Raw genomic sequence first — 20,771 nt, 5'->3', positions numbered from 1 at the left:
TTTTTTTTATTTTTTTCACACTTGCATGCATATATAATCCATCATAATGTTCTTTAGAATTTTTTTTCAATATCTGCACTATATATAAATGCACTTTATACATTAATATCATTAGTACAATACGAAATTTAGTAGCTGAATTAAATCATCATTCACAAAAAATAAAGTTTCTAAATTATTTTAAAAAGACTTTTTTAAATAAGGTTTGAATTATACAATTTTTATAACTTCATTTGATAATCAATATATATATATTATAAATAATTAAATATTGTGTTTTTTCTAAGTTAATTGGTTTCATATAAATGCATTAAAAAATAAATACAATTAAAATAACATCAAAAATGAAAAAAATGAAAACATGAATCATAACTATAAATTCAAATAATTTGTTTGTTAATCATTTTTGTTATGATGTCTTTGTTGATTTTGCTGTTGAATACTTTTCTTTATATTCTTAAACTTTTCCCAATTATTTTTTAGAATCCTACAAAAGAAAAAAAATCGTGTTTAGTAAACCTGTACGATATCGGTATATCAGGTGCTATTTATCTACTGGGAATGTATAGCGCTTAATAGCTAAATGCTAATAGTTGAAGCTTTAAGTAAAGTTTCCAGTAAGGTAGCAATGCCAAAATGACCAAACTATTAGTGAAATTAAGTAATTAAAAGTTATTGTTGGAGCTTTACCTCATTCTTTGAATAGCAATGACAGCGTTTACGGCACCCTTAAGCTTTATAAGAGATTGTGGCATATATTTAATTCGCGACGAATTCTGTATCAACAGTAATGTAGCATGTTCACTATAATATAATGATCATAAATAAACACGTTTTTTTTTTAAAAAAAAGTGATTAAGTGAAAAAAGACAAAAAAGACAAAAAAAAAAAAAAATAGCCGACTTATAATATTACCATGACTCAGTGCCACCCATTAAAATCATTAAGAACCTCTTTTGGTAACATAAATCGGCTCGGAATCCGGTTTCTCTATGAGATCTAGCTTTAAGAAATTTTACTTCTTTAAGAAGAAGATTACAATCCTCTACGTGCTGTTTTTTTTCATCTCTATACTTTTGTTTGTAATCTTCAACCTTTTTTACAAGTTATGTTCAAAACATCAAAAATACGAAAAATAAATTTTTAACAATTATTTGTAACAAATTAAAAAATTGTCATGAATCCTTTTTACCTCTTCATCCCATTGAGCGTTAGTTTCTTGATCCATTCTATTAAAAGAATAGGAGATTAAAATCCAAACAAATGAAAAAAAACAGAACATTTTAATCTAAACCTACTTTTCTTTTCTTAAAACTTTGACCTGTGTATTAAGTATTTGCAAATTGTCTTTTAATTGTCTATTTTCTTCCACTAATTGGAAGTGTTCATTGCTGTTTATTGTTGACTTTTGTTTTTCCAACTTAGCTATTTTGACCGAAAGTTCACGATAGCGTTCTCGCTCAGATTGCAGTTGATCTTCGTAATTAGATAATTGTGTATTCTTTTCTTGATGATCGCGACGTTCGGATTGTAATTGTTCGGTTACGTTTTCTATTTCGACTCCAAGTGCTTTCATGTGTTCAATTTTAGCACGTATTTCTTCTTCTAAGGAATCTTTTATCTATAGGCAAATAATAATAAAAAAGGCGTTTAGATATAAATGATGACATACACCCTATAAATATCACAAATACCTCATTAGCGACTCTGTTTTGGTTTTTCAAAATAGTTATTTCTTTAAGAGCATTATTTTTTATCTTATTTAATTGAACCTTCGACTCCTGTTCTTGTTTAAGAGCTGCTTCAAGGTCAGCTATTCTTTGACTTGCTCTCTCGGCTGACACTTCCTTTTCTGAATATAGTATAATAAATATTAATATAAAATATAGATATTTCTTTACATATCAAAATCTTTTACCTTTTTGTAAGTTACGTATTTGTTTGTTTAACTCTGCAGATGAAGCTTGTTTTGATTGGTATCTAACAGACTCCTTTTCAAAATTTTCAACTTTCCGTTGCAATTCTGTTCTCTCTTTGATTAAGGTAGCCTTTTCTAATGTCAAAGTCTTTTTTTCAGCACTGACAGATGACAATTCGGCATCCAAATCTTTGATTTTAGAGGTTAATTTTTCGATTTCCTGAATAAATAAAAATTTAGTTAACAAGTCAAATAAGGTATTCAAAAAACACATTTTTATATACCTTTTGTAAGTCTTTAATTTCTTTTTGATGAGTCTCTTTTAATGCTCGATTCTTTTTAGCTATTGTTTCCTTTTCTTTCTGCCATGCTTCTTGAAGTTTATTATGACCAGCTTCTATTTCTGCTAATTGTTGTACCTTTATATTTTTATTGGCCTCTTGTAGAGTTTTACGCTCTTTAGTCCAACGATGCTTCAAAGCCTCCAGATCAGCTTGATGAGTTTCAACTAAACCTGACCAGTCTTTTCTTAATTTTTCGTACTGTTGGACTTGTTCCTTAAGGGCCGCTTCAGTTTGGTGATATTTCTCCTCAAATTTTTCTGCTTGCAACTTGAAATCTTGAAGTTGCTGTGATGAATTATTCACTTGAGTTATTAAACTTTCTATTCGTAATTTCATTTCTTTTTCTTTACTTGAACTAGATACTTGAAGTTCCTTAACCATTTCTCTTAAAGTTGAGTTGGTCTCAACTTCTTGTAGCCAAAGGTTGCAAAGTTCCCCACATTTAGTTAATAGATCATTTTTAACATCAGGGTCGACACTACCCTTATCAACTTTCTTCAAATTAGTCAAAGTAGACAAAGTATTCTTTAATGCTTTTACTTGCTCATCTTTCTGTTGAAATAAACCAAGGTTAGCCTCATAATCTGCGATAACTTGACCCTGAGCAGCAACCAATCTTCGTAGTTTTTCTGTTTCTCTTTGATGATTATCCATTTCTTGAACGACTAAAATGGAAGCACTGTTATTGGAAATAATTTGTTCTTCGTCTGTCAAATTTGATAATAACGAAAATAATTCTTTAATTTGCATGGATAATTGTAAATTATCCGTTGCCAGTTCATGACCGCTTGTTATCAAGACGTTAATTTGATTTTTGGTCTCGGTACTACCATCTTCCAAACGCTTACGACTGGCTGTAAAATCTATAAAATATAATGAAGTTTTGAAAAGTTGAATATTAATATTCATCAGATGAATTCAAAATAAAATAAGACAATAATAAATACCTTTTAACAATTCTTTGTGTAATTTAGAAAATGTTGCAAATTTCGACACATATTTTTCTAATGTCGGAGCCAATTCTTTAAATAAATGAATACCATCTGTCATTTCCGATTTGTTACGTTCTTGATCTAACATTGCGGACGCGAAATTCTCAATCTGAGATACAAACTGTGTTGGAGATTTAATGATACTACTTCCAGCTTTAACTATAGCTTGTAAATCCTGACGCTTAACCTCAACCGTATCATTCGAGTTGTTGTTTGTAACATTAGAAGTTTTACTTAATCGAGAGTTGAGTCGACTTTGCTTCTTGGAAGGTGAATTCGAAAGAGCTGCTTCTACTAAACGTTTTAAATGACTAGCATTTTCTTCCATAACTTTTTGCATATCCGCAGTTTGTTGATGCAATCCTTCCAATAAGGATTGAACATTTTGCATCGATGATGGATCATTTGTTGTTTGGTTGTTATTACCGTGAGATAAATTATTTTGTTGCGCGATAACTCGTATAAGTTCATCCATATATTCAACAGTCTGGAGATTATTCTTAAGAGTCGCATCAATATCTCTTTCAAACCTATTTTATTACGAGATTCAGAAAAAGGATTTATGTTAATTGTAAAATTTATGTATTAATTAAATTCGATATTTTAATAACGAATATACTTACATGACACTACGATTGGATATTACGTTATTTGGAGTATCTCGTGTACTATCATCAGAGTTAACACCACCACATCGGGGACATTTTCCGTTTTGCAATTGTGCTTCTAAATCGGCGACATGATGTTGTTTACGTATTAGTTCATCTCTCAACAATACGATAGTTTTATCTGTGGTTTGTACACATTCTTCCATAAAATGTATTTTTTTTCGAGCATCTTCAAGTTTCTGAGAAAGATCACGAGCCATATATAACGCCTTCTCGAGATCAAAATTCTTAGATTCTAACTGTTCATTTAGATTGTCTATTTGAGTTTTAAGTGATTTCATTTCAGGTTGAATGGATCTTATACTTGATCTACGAGGAGTAAGAGTCGATCGACGATTTAAAGAAATTTCACCATTACGCAATAACGAAAAATCTTGTGATAAAGTAATGTCCATGACCTACATTTATTTATTAATATTTTAATTGTTTGTTAAAAAACAAAAAAAGTGGTTTAATTAAAAAAAATATTCAAAAACATATACCTTATCATCAGAATAAATTGAAGATGTCATCAATTCGCTAATGCCTTCAACGATTTCACCTCGAGTTCTTTCACCAGGTCGGGTTAAAACTGATTTTGAAAAAGACTTGCTTTGTTCTTTTATTAATTTCTCTTCCCTTGACCTAAGTATTCGTTTAAGTTCATCGTTTTTAAGCTGAAGCTCCTGGATTGTAGCGGATTTAACACTATCTAATGCTTTCTGTGCTGCTTCGGAAAGCTGATACCTAAGTTTTCCGTTTTCAGTATTGGCTTTGTCGAGTTTAGTTTGCATTTCTTCAATCATTTGTTCGTATTGATAAACCAATGAATTACCACCGGAACTTATAGTACTGACTGATGCAGTATCATTATTTTGATCCCTATTACGAACTTCCTGAATAGCATTTTGTAATTGTAGATTTTTTGATTTCATCTCTAGCTCATTTAAATCAATCTTGGATTTAAGATCTGCAATTTCAGCCTCTCTATCCATTAATAATTTTTTTGTAGTATCAAAGGACTGTCTCAATTCGTTTAACTGTGAAACTTGATCTTTTTGAGCCGTTAATTCAGCCTCAAGAGAAGCACATTTAGTTCGATGTGCTAAAACTTCACTTTCTAAAAATACGAGTCTTTCTTCATCATCTGATCCCGTACTTGTTGATCCATTACGATTATTTGAGTTTTGAACTGATTTAGACTGCGATTCAAAATTTTTTACAAGTTCGTTCATTTCATTCAATTGAATTTCAATCCTCTGGATTTTATCATTAGCCGCCAAAATTTCATTTGAAAGGTTGGAATTATTTTCTTTAAGTTTATCCCTCTCATTTCGAATATGTAAAAGTATTTCTCTTGCTTTGACAGCATCACTAGAACTCTTACTTTTTGGTTCTAATTCACTAATTTCACCAAAAACATCTTTCAATTCTTGCAAATATTGGCCCATATACGTTAATTTCTGTTCCATTTCTTCATGTTGAGTGAGAAGAGAATCTACATCTTGTTCAGTTGCTTTAACTTGAGATTCCAAGCTATCCCTTTCCGCTTTCAATATTTCATTCTCTTCTATCAACCTTGTTATCTCTTCCGAACAATTAGAACGAACCGTAGAGAGTTGAGATTTTTGCTCTTCAAAACGTTCATTTGTTGAATTGATCTTTTTAGTTGTTAGATCAATATCACTAGTGATATCTTCTAACTCATATACTAATTTTTCTTTCTCAGAACTCAAAGTATCTTTCCGAGATTGTAATTCATTTTTCTGATTTTCAAGAAATCTAATTTGTTTTTCCAAATTTCGGTTTGTTTCTCCTAATGTTTTAAGTCGAGATTCATATCTTTTATTTTCAGTTTCATATTCTACATTCCATTCAGCACATTGACCACGAGCGGAAGCTAATTGCTCACTAAGTTCACCTGTTTCCTTCACAAGATCATCAATTTTTTTATTATCCGTCTCTTTTTGAGAATTATGTAGAGACTCTAATTGTTTGTAATCTACCGATAAACGGTCGAAATTGCTCGTTAACTTTGTATTTAGATCAGATAATTTTGTTCTCTCTAAAGTAAGCTTTGAAACTTGATCTTTTAAGTCTTGAATTTCCTCTTCAGATATTTGACGATTATTTACTACAGAAGAATAATCTTCTGATAATTTACTAATACGAGATTTATATGAATTTATTCGTTCTTCGCCATCACGACGTAATTCTTGAAGTTCTTTTTCTAATTTTGGTACAATATCAGAAGGCATATCGCGTTTTTCTTCTTCACGAGCGAGCATCTCTTCTTGAGCTAACTCCTTTTCAGTTTCCAAAAGGTCCAATCTTTCTTTAAATTCTTCATTAGATCTTTTTAAAAGTTCATTTGACTGTTTATAAAGAGTCAATTCATTTTCCAAAGAATTTAATTCTTCGGTAAGACTCATGACGTAAGGATGAGATTGTAAAGTTTCTTTTTCTTCTTCGTCACAATCCTCAAAATCATACTCTTCGTGTAATAAATTATTCTTAAGATATATCGCATTTATGTTTTCATTATTAATTTCGTCATCGGAATCATAGTCTTGTCCGACAATGGAAGTTTTTTCAGGTACAGAAGCTTTTCCTTTACGAGATATGTCGTAAGGTTTACTTATGGTTGAAATACGATCTTCTAAATCACGTAAATAAGTGTTAGAGGAGTCGGGACTACTCATGTTGTTTTTTTTGTTAACTGTCAAGAATTAATAAACAAAGTTTATTATAATGTAATAAAAGTTTTTCTTTTTGCTCGTAAAAAAAAAAAAAATATTATTATCGTTATTATCGTTATTATCGTAGGGATATAAAAATTATTATAATTAATTATAATTATTATTATTTCTGTATAAGAGAAAGAGAAAAAAGTATCTTTTTTTTTTCACAAAATTAAAATCGTTTTTTTTAAAATATAAACATAACAAAAAAGAAAGAGAAAATGAAAAATACAATTTGTTTTTTTTTGATAAACAGCGTAAACAGCGTAAACATATATTAAAAACGAGTTTTTTTTTTTCGTCACCACTTTTTTTTTATCAAAAAAGTTGATTGTCAATGTTACACAACAAACTCATTTCGAAAAAGGAAACACTTCATTGCTTACACTTTGTTTACATAATGATAGGCTGGGATTCCTGGGAATATTCATTTACAATCGGAAATTTATAGCGTTATCTTCTCCTTTTCTTTTCTTTTATACTTTATTTTTTTCCTTTCTTCCTCTTTTTTTTAAAAATCAAAAAATCATGGTTCAAGCACAAGAATGGTTGGATAAAAAATATCCTAAAGAAATAAGAAGTAATATAACAGAAATAAATATTAGTAAAAATTACAATATATTAGAAAATGAATATCTTGTAGGAAATTTAAAATTAGAAGGATTTAAAAATTTAAAAAAATTTGATTGTAGTAGAAATTCTATTACAAATCTTGATATGAATGATAGTATTAATATAAAAAAATTAAAATGTTCATCAAATAAAATTCAAATATTAAAAATAGAAAAATTAATTAAAATTAAAGTAATAGAATGTGAAAATAATCAAATAATTGAATTAAATTTAAATTCTTTTAAAAATTTAGAAAAATTAAATTGTTGTGGTAATAAATTAAAAGAATTAAAAATTAATAATTTAAATAATTTAGAATTATTATATTGTTCATATAATAAATTAATTAATTTAAATTTAATTAATTGTTTAAATCTTAATAAGATTAATTGTGATAATAATAAGATTAAAGAAATTAAATTACCATTAAATAATCAAAGATTAGAAATATTAAATTTAAATAGTAATAATTTATTATATCAAGATTTAAATATTTTTAGTAAATTTATTAATTTAAAAAGATTAGATATAGGAAATAATGAATTTAAAGAAAGGAAATATAATAAATTTTATGGTTCTTTAGAATTATTAAAAAATCTTGAAAAATTAGAATATTTAGAAATTAGTGATACTGATATAGATAAAGGTTTAGAATATTTATCTGATAGTGTTGAAGAAATTGGTTGTTCAATTTTTAATAGAGGTCAATGTGGTGTAAAGAAAATTAAGGATAAACTTTGTTTATTCGTTTCTTTTGAAGATGATGGATATTTTACTTGTAAATTTCAACCTTGGAAAATGTTGAATAAATTGGAAGAAAAAAATAAACAACTTGAAAAAGATTTTGAAGAGGAAAGATCCATTCGTATTTCTTTACAAGATCAAATTAATGAATATTTTCAAAAAAATTTACAATTACAAAATGATTTGCGGCAAATCGATATGGAAAATCAACAATTACAAAAAAAGTTGTCAAATTTACAAATCCAAAATATAAATCAACAATCAGATTCAATTATCCATCAATTTTCCGCTTTTGAAAATCAAATTGAAGAATTTGATGATTCTTTCCAAGAAGAAGAAGAAGAAGAAGAAGAAGGATCGGATTGTTCGTTTGAAGTAGTTTCTCAAGAAATTATAGAATAATTGACGTTGTTATAACCAGCGTGTGTTTTTGCGTGTTATAACTTGTTATAACCAGCATGATATAAATAGCGTGTGTATTTGTTATAACCAGCGTGTATTTTTATTTTATTATATTATATTATATTATATTATATGTATTTATTTTTATCAATTAAATAAAGTATTATTTTTATCAATTTGATGTGTGCTTTGCGTTTGATTTAATACATACTGTACTTTTATAATTCAGCCGCTAATAAACGGTTTGATTTTAGTTTGATTTAGCACATAATTATAAATAAATTGTTTTTACTTTAAGAAGTGTGGTTCACTAATAAATCTATGTTGTAATTGTATTTTTCCGAATAAAATCATGTGACAAATAATTTTTACAAGCCTGAACCTTTCCTCTTTTGGTTAAAATATATATTATATTATCGTTCTGTAATATATGTCACATGTTGCTTGAAATTTCATTTGTGTGGCTGACCCTTGTAGCGGGAATCTATGTTTGGAGATTTTTGATATCTTAAATCTTTCCGTAATTAAGTTCTTCAATGAATTTAAAATGATTGAGTAACGATAACTTTCAAAAAAATTCTTTCATTTATGCAAAGTATGCTTAATCTGATTACCCCCCCAGTTTGGTCAAACAATTTGAAATAAAAATATGCAAATTTTGCATTTTTGTGTTTAATCTCTCCGTTATCCGTTTTAAACAATGTTTAATTTTACTATTTTCTATATTTAAACTTTACCCATTATAAAAATAGCCGTTAAGAATCAGGGTTTTTTTTTTTTCTTTCCGTGATGGGATTTTTCATTTAAATTTCATTAGACACGAAAAATAAAAACTTGTTCTTTACATTTTTTTTAATAATTTAATTTTTTTTCTCTTATATAATAATAAATAATAATCGTAATAATCTTTTTTTATTTATTTTTTTTTGAATATTTCTTTATTTTAATAAATTTTACCGTGTAAAAGACTTTATAACTTTAAGATGAACCATTTTAATTTTATGATAATTTTAGTTAGTTTATTAGCTTTAAGTTTATTAAATTCTGTCGATTTTGTCTCATGTCAAGATCCAGCACCAGCACCAGCTCCAGGAACTCCAGCTCCAGGAACTCCTGCTCCTGCTCCAGCTCCAGAAACTCCAGCTCCTGCTCCTGCTGCTCCAGTAATAATACCTACCACTATCGGAACTATAACAAGTAAAATATTATTTATTTAACATTTTATATTATGTCCAAATAATAATAACCCTAATTTCAAATTAGAGGAACCTGATTTATCATCAGTACCACAAGGTCTTCTTGTGCCAAAAGGAAATAATTTTGCTTTCATACTTAACGCGCGTGGAAATCAAAAATATCAATGTGTCTCCACTTCCAAACAATGGTTACATGGTATGTTTTAAATTCCCTTCTCTAACGCGTTTTACTTTTACTTTTACTTATGAATCACGTGTTATTTTTCATGATAGTTGATTCTGAAGCTATGCTCATCAACGACAAAAATGATATACAACAACATTTTGATCCCGCTTTTGTAGTAGTACAACACAATACAACCAAGACGCGTAAGTTCAATTCCATTAATTATTTACTATTATTTTATCATCTTTAAACCTAACAAACCTAACGAATTATTATAATTTACTTAGCTACTCAGGGTGGAAATTATACTTGGAATTCCTTACTCCCAAGTGATAATAGCCAAGTAATTGCTAAGGTCGTAAATTCTGCTGATTCCCCCCAAAGTACTAATAATGTACCTTGGGAATTAAATGTCGCCACAGTGAGTATAAAATTAATTGTATTATGTATTAAACGTATTGAGCTTATAAATTAACATTATCTTTTCAAAAAAAAAAAGTTTAGGAGTGATGCAGGTAGACTTAGCAAGATATCATATATCCTTAAAATAAATACAAATGGTGGTGCTGCCCCTCCTACGGATCAATGTAAATAACAATAATTTATCGAAATTTATTTATTATATTTTAAACCTATCTTTTAATATTATTCTTCATTTCATAGGCGGGGTACAATATATTGATGGTTTTATACAACCTGTTCAATACGAAGCTGATTATTTGTTTTATGAAGGTACTTTACCTGGTTCTGGTACACCTACTGATCAACCTGCTAACCCTTCTGAATCTGCTTCTTCGACATCTACTTCTAAGACTAATGATGGTTATTCTTCAAAACCAATTGGTCCTGGAAAATTGAGTTGGGTTGCCATTGTTGGATTTATTTCTGTTGGTGTTATATCATTCTAGAAAGTTAATATAAATTATATATATAATTTTCTCAAGAAAATTATTAATTTAAGAATCTGATAATACATCAGTACCAGTTAATAAAATGATTTATTTCTCTTTTAGAGATAAATAGGTTTAATTATTGTTTTGTTACTTGATTAAAGTTATGATTTTTCGTTTATATTTCTATATACTCAAAACCCGATATATATTTCATATATTTCAAAACTCGATATATTCGAAACCCGATAAAGTGATAAAATTGATCGTAATTTTTCACATTAAATCTTGTCAATATACCAAGTACCAATCTTAGAATATAGAATGTAAAGAAGTTTGCCCAAATGCCATTACGTTGACAATAATACCACCAAACGTTAAGCCATAAACCAAACAATTTATAGTATTGAAATAAAAACTATCATTAGTAAACCATATTGATAACAAAATGATAACAATGTATAAATTGATTAGATCTAAATAATTTTTTTTGTTTTCAAGAATTTCCTGATCTTCCCAGAATCCCAAACCCATAATTTACGATTTTTTTTATAAATTAGCAGATGATTTCTTAACAGATACGTATCCTGCTCATTTGCTGGCCACAAGTGGACGGCTGTCACTATTACTTTATTCGGGCTTCGGCACGAATCCCTTCAGGGCTGAGATGGTAGTATCAGGATCAGTTTTTTATCAAACAATAGCGTAAACTTATAGCTAATCTTATACACAAATTTTTTATATTACTATATAAGCTCTATTTATATCTTTAAACGATAAAAAATCTAATTTTTAAACGATTCAATTATTCCAAATTATTAGACAAATCTAATAGCTTTAGAATAAGTAGAACGTGAACCACTACCCCATTTATTATATAAACAATACAAAGTTCATGACCAAAAATGTCGGACTATAATCTTGTAAATGAAAGTATAAAACTATCTTTTGTAGATTTGTAACTATTACATGTATCCCATTGAAGTGGATTGCATCCTCCAACTATTTGTTTTGATATAACTATAGTGGCCCCTTTATTATCACATCTTTCATGAAATGTTGTGACCATCTCTACTAACACGATAAAAGTAATTTGAATTCATAGTAAGGAATAAGTCCAATTTTATTATAATCCACTATTTTTTTCTTTTCAATCCAACTAGCAAAGGTTTTTAAGTGATGAGATTCAATTATAGTTGAGCAAGGATATCTCGGAAGCTGTATATTAGTATTTGGTTTATGATTTGGTACTAAAGTATATTGTTCGGTAATAATGCTTTAAAGGGATATTTTTAAGAGGAAATCTTCCGAAAAAATATGATAAAATCTAACTAATGAAATAATCTGTTTAATCCTCTTTTCATTACTGTAAAATTATTTTTGTTCCATTTGTTAATGTCTTGTTGAATGATAGGTTGTTGTCTACACGTCCACTTTAATAAATTTTCCCAAACGGTAATTAGTTATTTCTAAAATAGCATAATGGAAAGAAATTTAATGGATTTCAATAAGCAATTATAAGTAAAACAAATTCCTTGAATACAAAAATCTCATAATTCATTAAAAAAAAACTTTGATAAATTAATTCAACAATTTTAAAAGTAATTTGATTATAAAATCTTCATGATTTTCAATCAAGATCTCTTGGATATGTGCAACTAAAAGTTGAAGTTCAAATTCTTATAATGATAATAAAAAGATTTAATATCACATGAGATTGTAATTTTATCAAATCGATACTTCCATTATATATATAACTTTTTTCAAAAGTTAATAAGAAGAAATTGTCATTAGACGAAGGAAAAAAAATTTCAATCTTTTAAAAAAATTCTTTAAAGATGAGTTGAAAAGTTTACCTTAAAAATATTCAATTACTTTAGGTGAATTATTTTAAAATAATCATCTACATCATCTTTTGTAGTAAATTTCTTTTTAAAAAAAATCGGATTGTGTTTTTTAATAGTACAAATGAATGAGCATGAAATTCTTTTATTTTTGATTTTTCATTAGCACATATTTTTACATCTTTAAAAAGAATTATTAATTATTCTTCATATAATTTCTTACCCATGATGCAAAACAGAGAGTATTTGATAAATACAATTTATTTATGATATTATACTATACTTAAAATGTATAAATAATGGTTTTTAAAGATCGCTTTTTGGAAATCTTTATAATTATTAAAATATTGGTGAGAAAAAAAAGTACATTTACTAATATATTTTAGGATAAGAACTATACATATTACTATACCAATATCATATATCGTTGTATCAAAATTATATACTGTATGCTCTCATATAGTGAAAAAGTAAAATTTTATCGGTATATCGAGTTTTTAATAACTATACGCTTTGAAAGTTGTAAATGAGAATATTAAACTTGGAACCAATTACTTGAATTCCCATTTAAATGAATTATTTTGATTCAAACTTATAATATTAACGGTTGTATTACCACCCCTATTAACGATAAATATATATAAGAAACTTCAGTCCAATTAGTAATTTTTCACGTCTGGTGCTTATATTGTTAAACAATCATTTATTAAAATATAAAGAATTAATTATTGGAATAAACCTGCTTTAAACCCTTTTTAAAAAACAATTCGGATCGTATTTTCGGTGTTTTTAATATAAATTGAATTCTTATTTTTTATATTATTGTATAACCTTCTTTAGTCTATCTATATTTTTAAGCGATTCAAATCTAATAGCTTGAAATGTTTCATAATCTTTTATAATAAATCTTACTGGTATACCAACTTTAGGATAAGAAAAACGTGGATTACTACCCCCATCTATTATTAAATCAATACAAGTCATTTACCAAATATTGAATCCTATGTAAGTGGATTAAATCCTCCAATTATTTGTTCCGAATATGTAATTTTTGCTACATGAAAATATATTATTCATTTTATTATCACAATTTTCATGTAATGATTTGATTTAATTGTATATATTCCATTACCATCTTTACTGGAAAGATAAATTAATTCAAATCTATGAGAGATATTTCCAACTACAAGATTTTTTTTCTTGTCAATTATCAATCCAATTAGAAATTATAATTAAATGTTGAGATTATAATAATTATGATGACACAAAATTTCATGGCTTATTAAAATTTCTTGAATGACCCGTAAACTAACAGATTGACCGAACGCTTTGACCGAATATTATGTGAAACTTTGGACCGAAAAAAAAAATCAATTTGTAACATTAGAAAGAACCAATTATAAAGTCAATGTTTTTATGTTGTCATACATGATTTGCACCTCGCTACACGCGTAAGAGTTGTTTCAACTTATACAACTACTTCGTTTAGTCATTACATACAAAAGTGTTGAACATGCCGCCAATACACTAAGCATTCCATTAATAAAAATTATGAAACAAGATGATATTTACAACGTACAAGTTCATTAATATAAAATCTTTCATATTATTTATTTATTAATAAGGAATATCAAAGGGAATTCGGTTTTTCTTAAATTGACTGAATGATTCGCTAAAATTGAATTTGCTAGAACTCTATTATTATGATCGAACCATTCTGTATATATAAATAAATAACTCTACTAAATAAAAACAATGCAATCATATCATAAAATTATATAAAATTCTTGTAAGAATCGATTACTACATACAATATCTTACATTTTCAAGAATTGCTGTCTCCCAGTAGTCCAGGTTAAGGACGCCCGTAGGATTATATTATCTCATGATAAATTATTAATAACTTGAAACACTTCATAATCCTCCGCTTACGCAATAATCCACAATTTTTTTCTTTTCAATCCAATTACCAAAGACCTTAAAGTGTTGAGAATTAATTATAGATGACCAACATCTTGAAAGTTGTATATTATCTGGTTTTTTATTTGGTACTAAATGATATTCAAGTATATTGTTAACCAAATCATTCGGTAATAATTCTTTAAAAGGATATATTTTTTTAAAAGAAAATCTTCTGAAGAAATATGATAAAGTTTAACTAATGGAATAAATCTGCTTAATCTTCTTTCCATTACTGTATATTCCATTTGTTAATGTCTTGTTGAATGATAGGTTGTTGTCCTCATGTCCACTTTAATAAATTTTCCCAAACGGTAATTAGTTATTTTTAAAATAGCAGGATTTAAGAAAAGAAATTTGATGGATTTCAATAAGTAATCCGAGGTCTTCAAGCTCATGCTAGAGGATATCTTTGGCAATACGTGAATATATGATACCTGGTAAACGTAGCATTCTCAGCCAGGACGTGTTGTTTCAATAAATCAAGTTCGGATTGCATGTTTGACAACAACTCTCATATAATACGCGATTTATTTAAAATGCATTTTACCCAAGTGGGACTTCATTTTTTTTATTAATCACATCCCTCAACAATACAGTAGATAGTGCAATAGAAAGGTTAAAATTTATTTACTGTGCTCATTTACATTTTTAGCAGATAAAGCAAAGAAAGTTTCTTCTTTTCTTCCTCTTTCTAATTTGACAAATATTAAAATAAACGAAAGATACAAGAGAAAAAAAAGTATAAGAGAAGTTAATTAATTCCTAGAAACTTTCCAAATGAAGTTTTACTAATCAACTATCAATAAAAAGCGAAAATAAAGTGATCAATAAAGCAGTGTTGTCAAATGACACATTGAAATAACATCAAATGACATCGACTTTACTATGAAGAAGTATGAGAAATGACAAATGTCATTTGAAAAATGGCCAAATGACATAGCAATTTAACAACACTGCAATAAAGAGTATTAATAATTGATGAAGCCGGATCAAATTATATCGATTTTCTTGTTCATGGGAGAGGAGAAGCCCATTTTATTGTCACTTACGCTTGAAGTTAAAGTAATTTTACGAGTAAAGTGTCCATCATGGCGCTCTTTAATTTTGTATGAGCCGCCTGAAAGTTGATCCTTCTTCATTTCGCCAGAAATTACATGTTGATTATTATTAAATACTGTTTAATATCTTCCTTCTTTAAGAATTTCAATACATTTGATTAAAATATATCATATTGTAAATATAAAAAAAAATTTATTTTGACAAAAATACAACTGATAGCTTCACATTTACGATAAAACTATTCTCTGCCACATAAAAGTCGGTTGTGAGTGTCCAAGTCGGTTTCATAGTTTCGTTATCTTCGTTGTCATCTGTGACAGCTGCCAGCTTTTTATTAAAACTAGGAAATGGGAACCGTTGGAGCGTCCAAAGCATTATAATCACATGATCATTAATAATTGTACGTCATTCTCTAATATTTTAAGAGCTTCAGTTGAAATGTTAAAGCAACCCGTAACCAATGAAAAAAAAATACTTACTCGCTGTCTTGCCCCTTTAGAATATGATAATTATTAACGTCAAAATTCATTGTTTCCATTATAGAGTTTATACTTTCTGTTAATTGTTTTTTGTTCACTTTCATCAGATTTCCTCCGATAAAAACAGATCGTTTGGGAGAGCAACAAAGCTTTCGTTTCTTGACCGAAAAACAAACGTTCTGAGCTAAAAAAACAAACGTAAAAAGTGTAAGCGTATATTATAATATTAACGGTTAGTATGTAATAAAATAAATTGAGGAAGTGCAGAGGCGTAATGTTGTAAAATATAGATGAAAGCAAACGTGAGAGCGAACGTGCGAACGAAATGTAGCAAACATAACGAACATAGCGAACGTAATAGCGAACATAGCGAACGTAGCGTAAAGAAATATGTAGCGAACGATGGCGTAAAACCGTTTTGCTTTCTATGATAAAGGAAGGAACATAACGGATTCCTCCTCCCAGAATCCGTAGACCTTCATCATCTACACTTCCTCAATAATTTTAAACTTACACATATTGAACCGCGATTACAGTAATACAAGAAAAACTTTTATAACTTTTATTCAAGAAATTATGATTATGATTAATTGATTTGTGTGAGTATTTATATTAGAATTACTGTTACACAAATTTTTGGTTATACTTTTATTATGTAGAACGCGTAAATATTTCTTTTATCAGACTTTAATAAAAAAAGTCAGTTAAAATTCTCTTTTTAAGGGTATCAATATTACTAATTCAGAATGCGATTTGCGATTTATACGATTTATAATATAAAAAAGTTAAATTTGACTTTTTCAATCACAATAGTTAACAATTGTTGTCGCGATGCTGAGCCACATGTCGATCACTTGGATTTTGTAAAATATCTCGAACGGCTCCTTGGTCTTTGGACGGACGGAATTCAACATTTCGAAGGCATACTTCGAAATATATATTTTTTTTTTTATTTTTTTCAACGTAACGTTTATTAATGTTTTGTTTTTTCTTCTTTTTTATAGGTTCGGAGCAAAATAGATTGATGGATATATTAATAGAATTTGGGAAAGGAATGGTCAACATAAATTTGTGGTTCTGAAAAGTTTAAATAATTCAAAAGATATTAATAGCGAATTTATAAATAAGGTAAATAAGGTATAATTTTATTCATTGTCTAATGAAAACTTTCTTAAGTTTATTAAAATTATTTATTTATTTTTTTACTTTTATTATTAATGTGGATTAGAGTTTTTCTTCTTAGCCCTCTTGCCTTATGAACAATATTATCAGTAACAGTACAAACCTGAAAGGTTAGCGTATTGCAATCTATCGCAAAACTGCAACAGCGTCATCCTGTATATTCCCACAACCTGAAACATCTAAGGAGTAAAACAAAATTTCTTGAATCCAAAATTTATTTAAAAACTCTTTTTGATAAGTTAATTCAGCAATATATGATTTTTAATCAAGATTTCTTGGATATGTATAACTAAAGGTTAAAGTTCAAATTCGCTTAACTGTAATAATAAGAAAGATTCAAAATTTCAAGAAATTGCAATATTTTCAAATTGATACTTTACACAATACATATACAGTACCTACAAAAGAAATTGTTATTAAGCGAAAAAATTTTAATCTTAAAATTACCTTAAAATTAATTTCAAATACTTCAGGTGAATTATTTGAATTTATAATAAAATAATCATCTTTTTTTTTTGACACCATATTTTGTAATAAATTTCTTTTTAAAAATTTGGATTGTGTTCTTAATACGAATGAATGAGTATGAAATTCTTTTATATATGATTTTTCACCAGCATATATTATCACGTCGTAACCTTCTTTAGTTTCATAAAATTTCTTACCCATGACGAAAAATAAAAAGAATAGAAAATTACAATGAAGAGATATATATATAATATACTGTATGAACAGAGGATTTCGTCAGTACTATTTATATTACCCATTGTAAAATATATAAACAATGGTTTAAATATACTAATTCTCAATTTTTACTATAATTCAATTACAGTATATTATATATAATATTTGTGATTGAACTATAAAGCTGTTCCTGAAAAGTTTGAGGGGGGAGAGAATGTCAGAAAATTTCAGAAAACCGTAATTTAAATTTAAAGGGGCATTTAAGCATACAGTATATGCTATTATAAGTTTATCAAATTTAGATTTTTAAAGAAATAAAGGGGGGTGGGGTATGTCACGGTCTAATACTTATACGTTTATTAATATAATTTAAAATTGTTTATTTTGAAATACTCCGTAGTTTGTGGTATACCAACTTTAGATAAAAATCATAATTAACTATTATTATTACTATTACTACTACTTTTTACTAGACCACATATTATTTTTGCCAACTTAAATTTCAGCTAAACGTTGGCCCATAAAACTGACCACAAATACAGAATATTTATTATTAGTTATAACCTACTTTATTATTAGTTAGAAGGTTTATTCTATCTGTAAATGAATCCGAATCTGTAACTTTTACTATAACTATAATGGCCCCCTTATTATCACATTTTTTTCATGGAATGCTGCGGCTGTATTACCACTTTTACTAACAGATAAATTCGTAGTAAGGAATACATCCAACTTTATTATAATCTGCTATTTTTTTTCTTTTCAATCCAACTACCAAAGATTTTAAAATGTTGAGATTCAATTATAGTTGACCAATATCTTGGAAGTTGTATATTAATATATTTGCTAAATTATAGTGTAACCAAATCATTTGATAATAATTCTTTAAAAGGATATCTTCCGAAGAAATATCATATCTAATGGGATAAATCTGTTTAGTCTTCTTTCCATTATTGTAAAATCATTTTTATTCCATTTGTTAATATCTTGTTGAAATATGAGTTGCTGCCCACATGTCCACCTTAATAAATCTTCCCAAATGATATTTCATCAGTACAAAAATCGTCTCGTTTTAAAATTATCTCTAAAATGGAGGATAAATAAGTCATAAATGACAAATGACTTATTGAATCATGCAAGTCATATAGGCCATATGATGTCATGTGCCAACACTGGACTCTTTTAAAATTCGGATTGTTTTTAATACGAATTTATATTCGGGTATTCACCAGCATATATTTTCATATCGTAACCTTCTTTAGTTTCATATAATTATTAATTATTTCTTTCATATAATTTCTTATCTGGAAAGATATACTTGTATTACAATTATGTTATGAAGTTGATCGGTACTATTTTATAACACTTTTATATACTAAAATGTATTAAACAATGGTTTAAAATAGGTTACAGTTTTCCCAAATATATCTTTCCCGAAGTCATATTCTCCGATTGTTTATCCCCATTTCCCAAAGCTTCAATTTTCCTAATACTAATATCTCTAACGGACATTTTACTGAATTTGATATACAAGTGATTTGACCTCATGATGATTGCCAAGAGATCATGAGAATCAATGATCTATTCAGTAAAGTTACATCATATATGACAATAAATAATAACAAAGATTAAGGAATTATTGCGTTAAGAATTTTATTTCAAGCCATTTAAATTATAAAAAAAGTGTAGACTGGATATTGGTTGGAAATCAGGAAACAGATTTCAGAAAATGATCCAGTTTGGGGCGTCTGACTTCGGGGAATTTGGCGCTAAATGATATGAATAACACCCATCAAAATTTTTTGAAATTGATGATGCTAACCTTGATGTGTATATAATTATTAGTTTGTATGATGTCGATGAATATAAGATTAGATTTTTCAGCTCTGGGATTTAATAAACTAATTAGCTTTCAACAGAAACTTGATACTTATTTTAAGTATAGTACCTATAAAAGGGAAATTCCCTGGTTAATGGTTATGTAGAAAATATTGAAAGGGACATTTTTTGAGACACAAAATTTACACTTGTGTATCAGGGTTAGTGTTATCAGAAATTATAGGGGACAGTTATTTATGACCGCTACTGTAAAAGAAGAAATATGATTAAATCTAATTAATGGAATAAATTTAATATTTCATCAGTACAGTTTTAAATTATCTCTAAAATAGCAGGATTTAAGTAAGAAATTTAGTGGATTTAAATAAGCAATCAGAAATACAACACAAAAATTCCATAATTTATTTAAAAATAAGTAAAAATAAGTTAATTCGACAACTTCAACCCTATTTTTGATTATAAAAAAGGTTATATACGGATATCAAAGTTTAAATTACGGATTTCAACTAACAATGATTTACTTTGTTATAGGGATTCACAATAAAAATTCACTCCGCGTACAACTTGCAATGAATTTTTACCTCCGCGTACAGATTTACTCCAGAATTAAGGGGAAGTATGAATTCCGGCAAAAGTAATAATTCAGGAGTTTAAAAATAAATTTCAAAAATGTACGGATTTGTCCGCGGAAGTCTCACTAACAAAACTGTGGCGTATTCAGGGGCCTTGTCGTAACCTTCTTTGGTTTCATAAAGTTTATTAATAAAATTTCATATCCATGGCGAAAAACAAAAATAATATATATATGCGTAAACAATGGTTTTGCTGTTGTATTACCAATCGTATAATTCAATTTTGGATTAAATTAAAAATAATAAGCTAAATGATCACCATTATTACCCCCTTATTATCACGCCTTCTTGTTCACACTTCACACGCCTATTTTTTCCTTTCATTATCAAGAATGGCAAAAATGGCATGATTTTAAATAAATAATCGGGAATATCTAATTACAAATAAACAAAGGAATAATTCTTTTATACAGTACACACCAGCATTTATAATAGGAA

General features: G+C 27.7%; 3 protein-coding genes across 3 annotated transcripts; 2 read left to right on the top strand and 1 right to left on the bottom strand.

The window, feature by feature from the left end:
• Positions 1-301: 301 nt before the first annotated feature.
• Positions 302-6,603, bottom strand: OCT59_016344 (uncharacterized protein; the record flags this gene model as incomplete). Its single annotated transcript, XM_025313359.2, has 11 exons — positions 302-487; positions 691-804; positions 916-1,094; positions 1,193-1,229; positions 1,299-1,621; positions 1,695-1,852; positions 1,919-2,138; positions 2,203-3,125; positions 3,210-3,784; positions 3,878-4,320; positions 4,405-6,603. The coding sequence occupies 11 exons, from the start codon at positions 6,601-6,603 to the stop codon at positions 397-399; spliced, it is 5,262 nt and encodes a 1,753-aa protein (XP_025187557.2). The 3' UTR covers positions 302-396.
• Positions 6,604-7,120: 517 nt separating this feature from the next.
• Positions 7,121-8,581, top strand: OCT59_016343 (uncharacterized protein). Its single transcript, XM_025324202.2, has one exon. The coding sequence runs from the start codon at positions 7,171-7,173 to the stop codon at positions 8,398-8,400; it is 1,230 nt and encodes a 409-aa protein (XP_025187559.1). The 5' UTR covers positions 7,121-7,170; the 3' UTR covers positions 8,401-8,581.
• Positions 8,582-8,902: 321 nt separating this feature from the next.
• Positions 8,903-10,840, top strand: OCT59_016342 (uncharacterized protein). Its single transcript, XM_025313361.2, has 6 exons — positions 8,903-9,597; positions 9,664-9,792; positions 9,870-9,965; positions 10,050-10,183; positions 10,262-10,349; positions 10,426-10,840. The coding sequence occupies exons 1-6, from the start codon at positions 9,384-9,386 to the stop codon at positions 10,668-10,670; spliced, it is 906 nt and encodes a 301-aa protein (XP_025187560.1). The 5' UTR covers positions 8,903-9,383; the 3' UTR covers positions 10,671-10,840.
• Positions 10,841-20,771: the final 9,931 nt, after the last annotated feature.

Source organism: Rhizophagus irregularis, chromosome 24, assembly GCF_026210795.1.
Source record: "Rhizophagus irregularis chromosome 24, complete sequence".
Classification (NCBI taxonomy): domain Eukaryota; kingdom Fungi; phylum Glomeromycota; class Glomeromycetes; order Glomerales; family Glomeraceae; genus Rhizophagus; species Rhizophagus irregularis.
The sequence above is the reverse complement of the archived record's forward strand: the minus strand, read 5'-3'. Positions and strand labels throughout refer to the sequence as shown.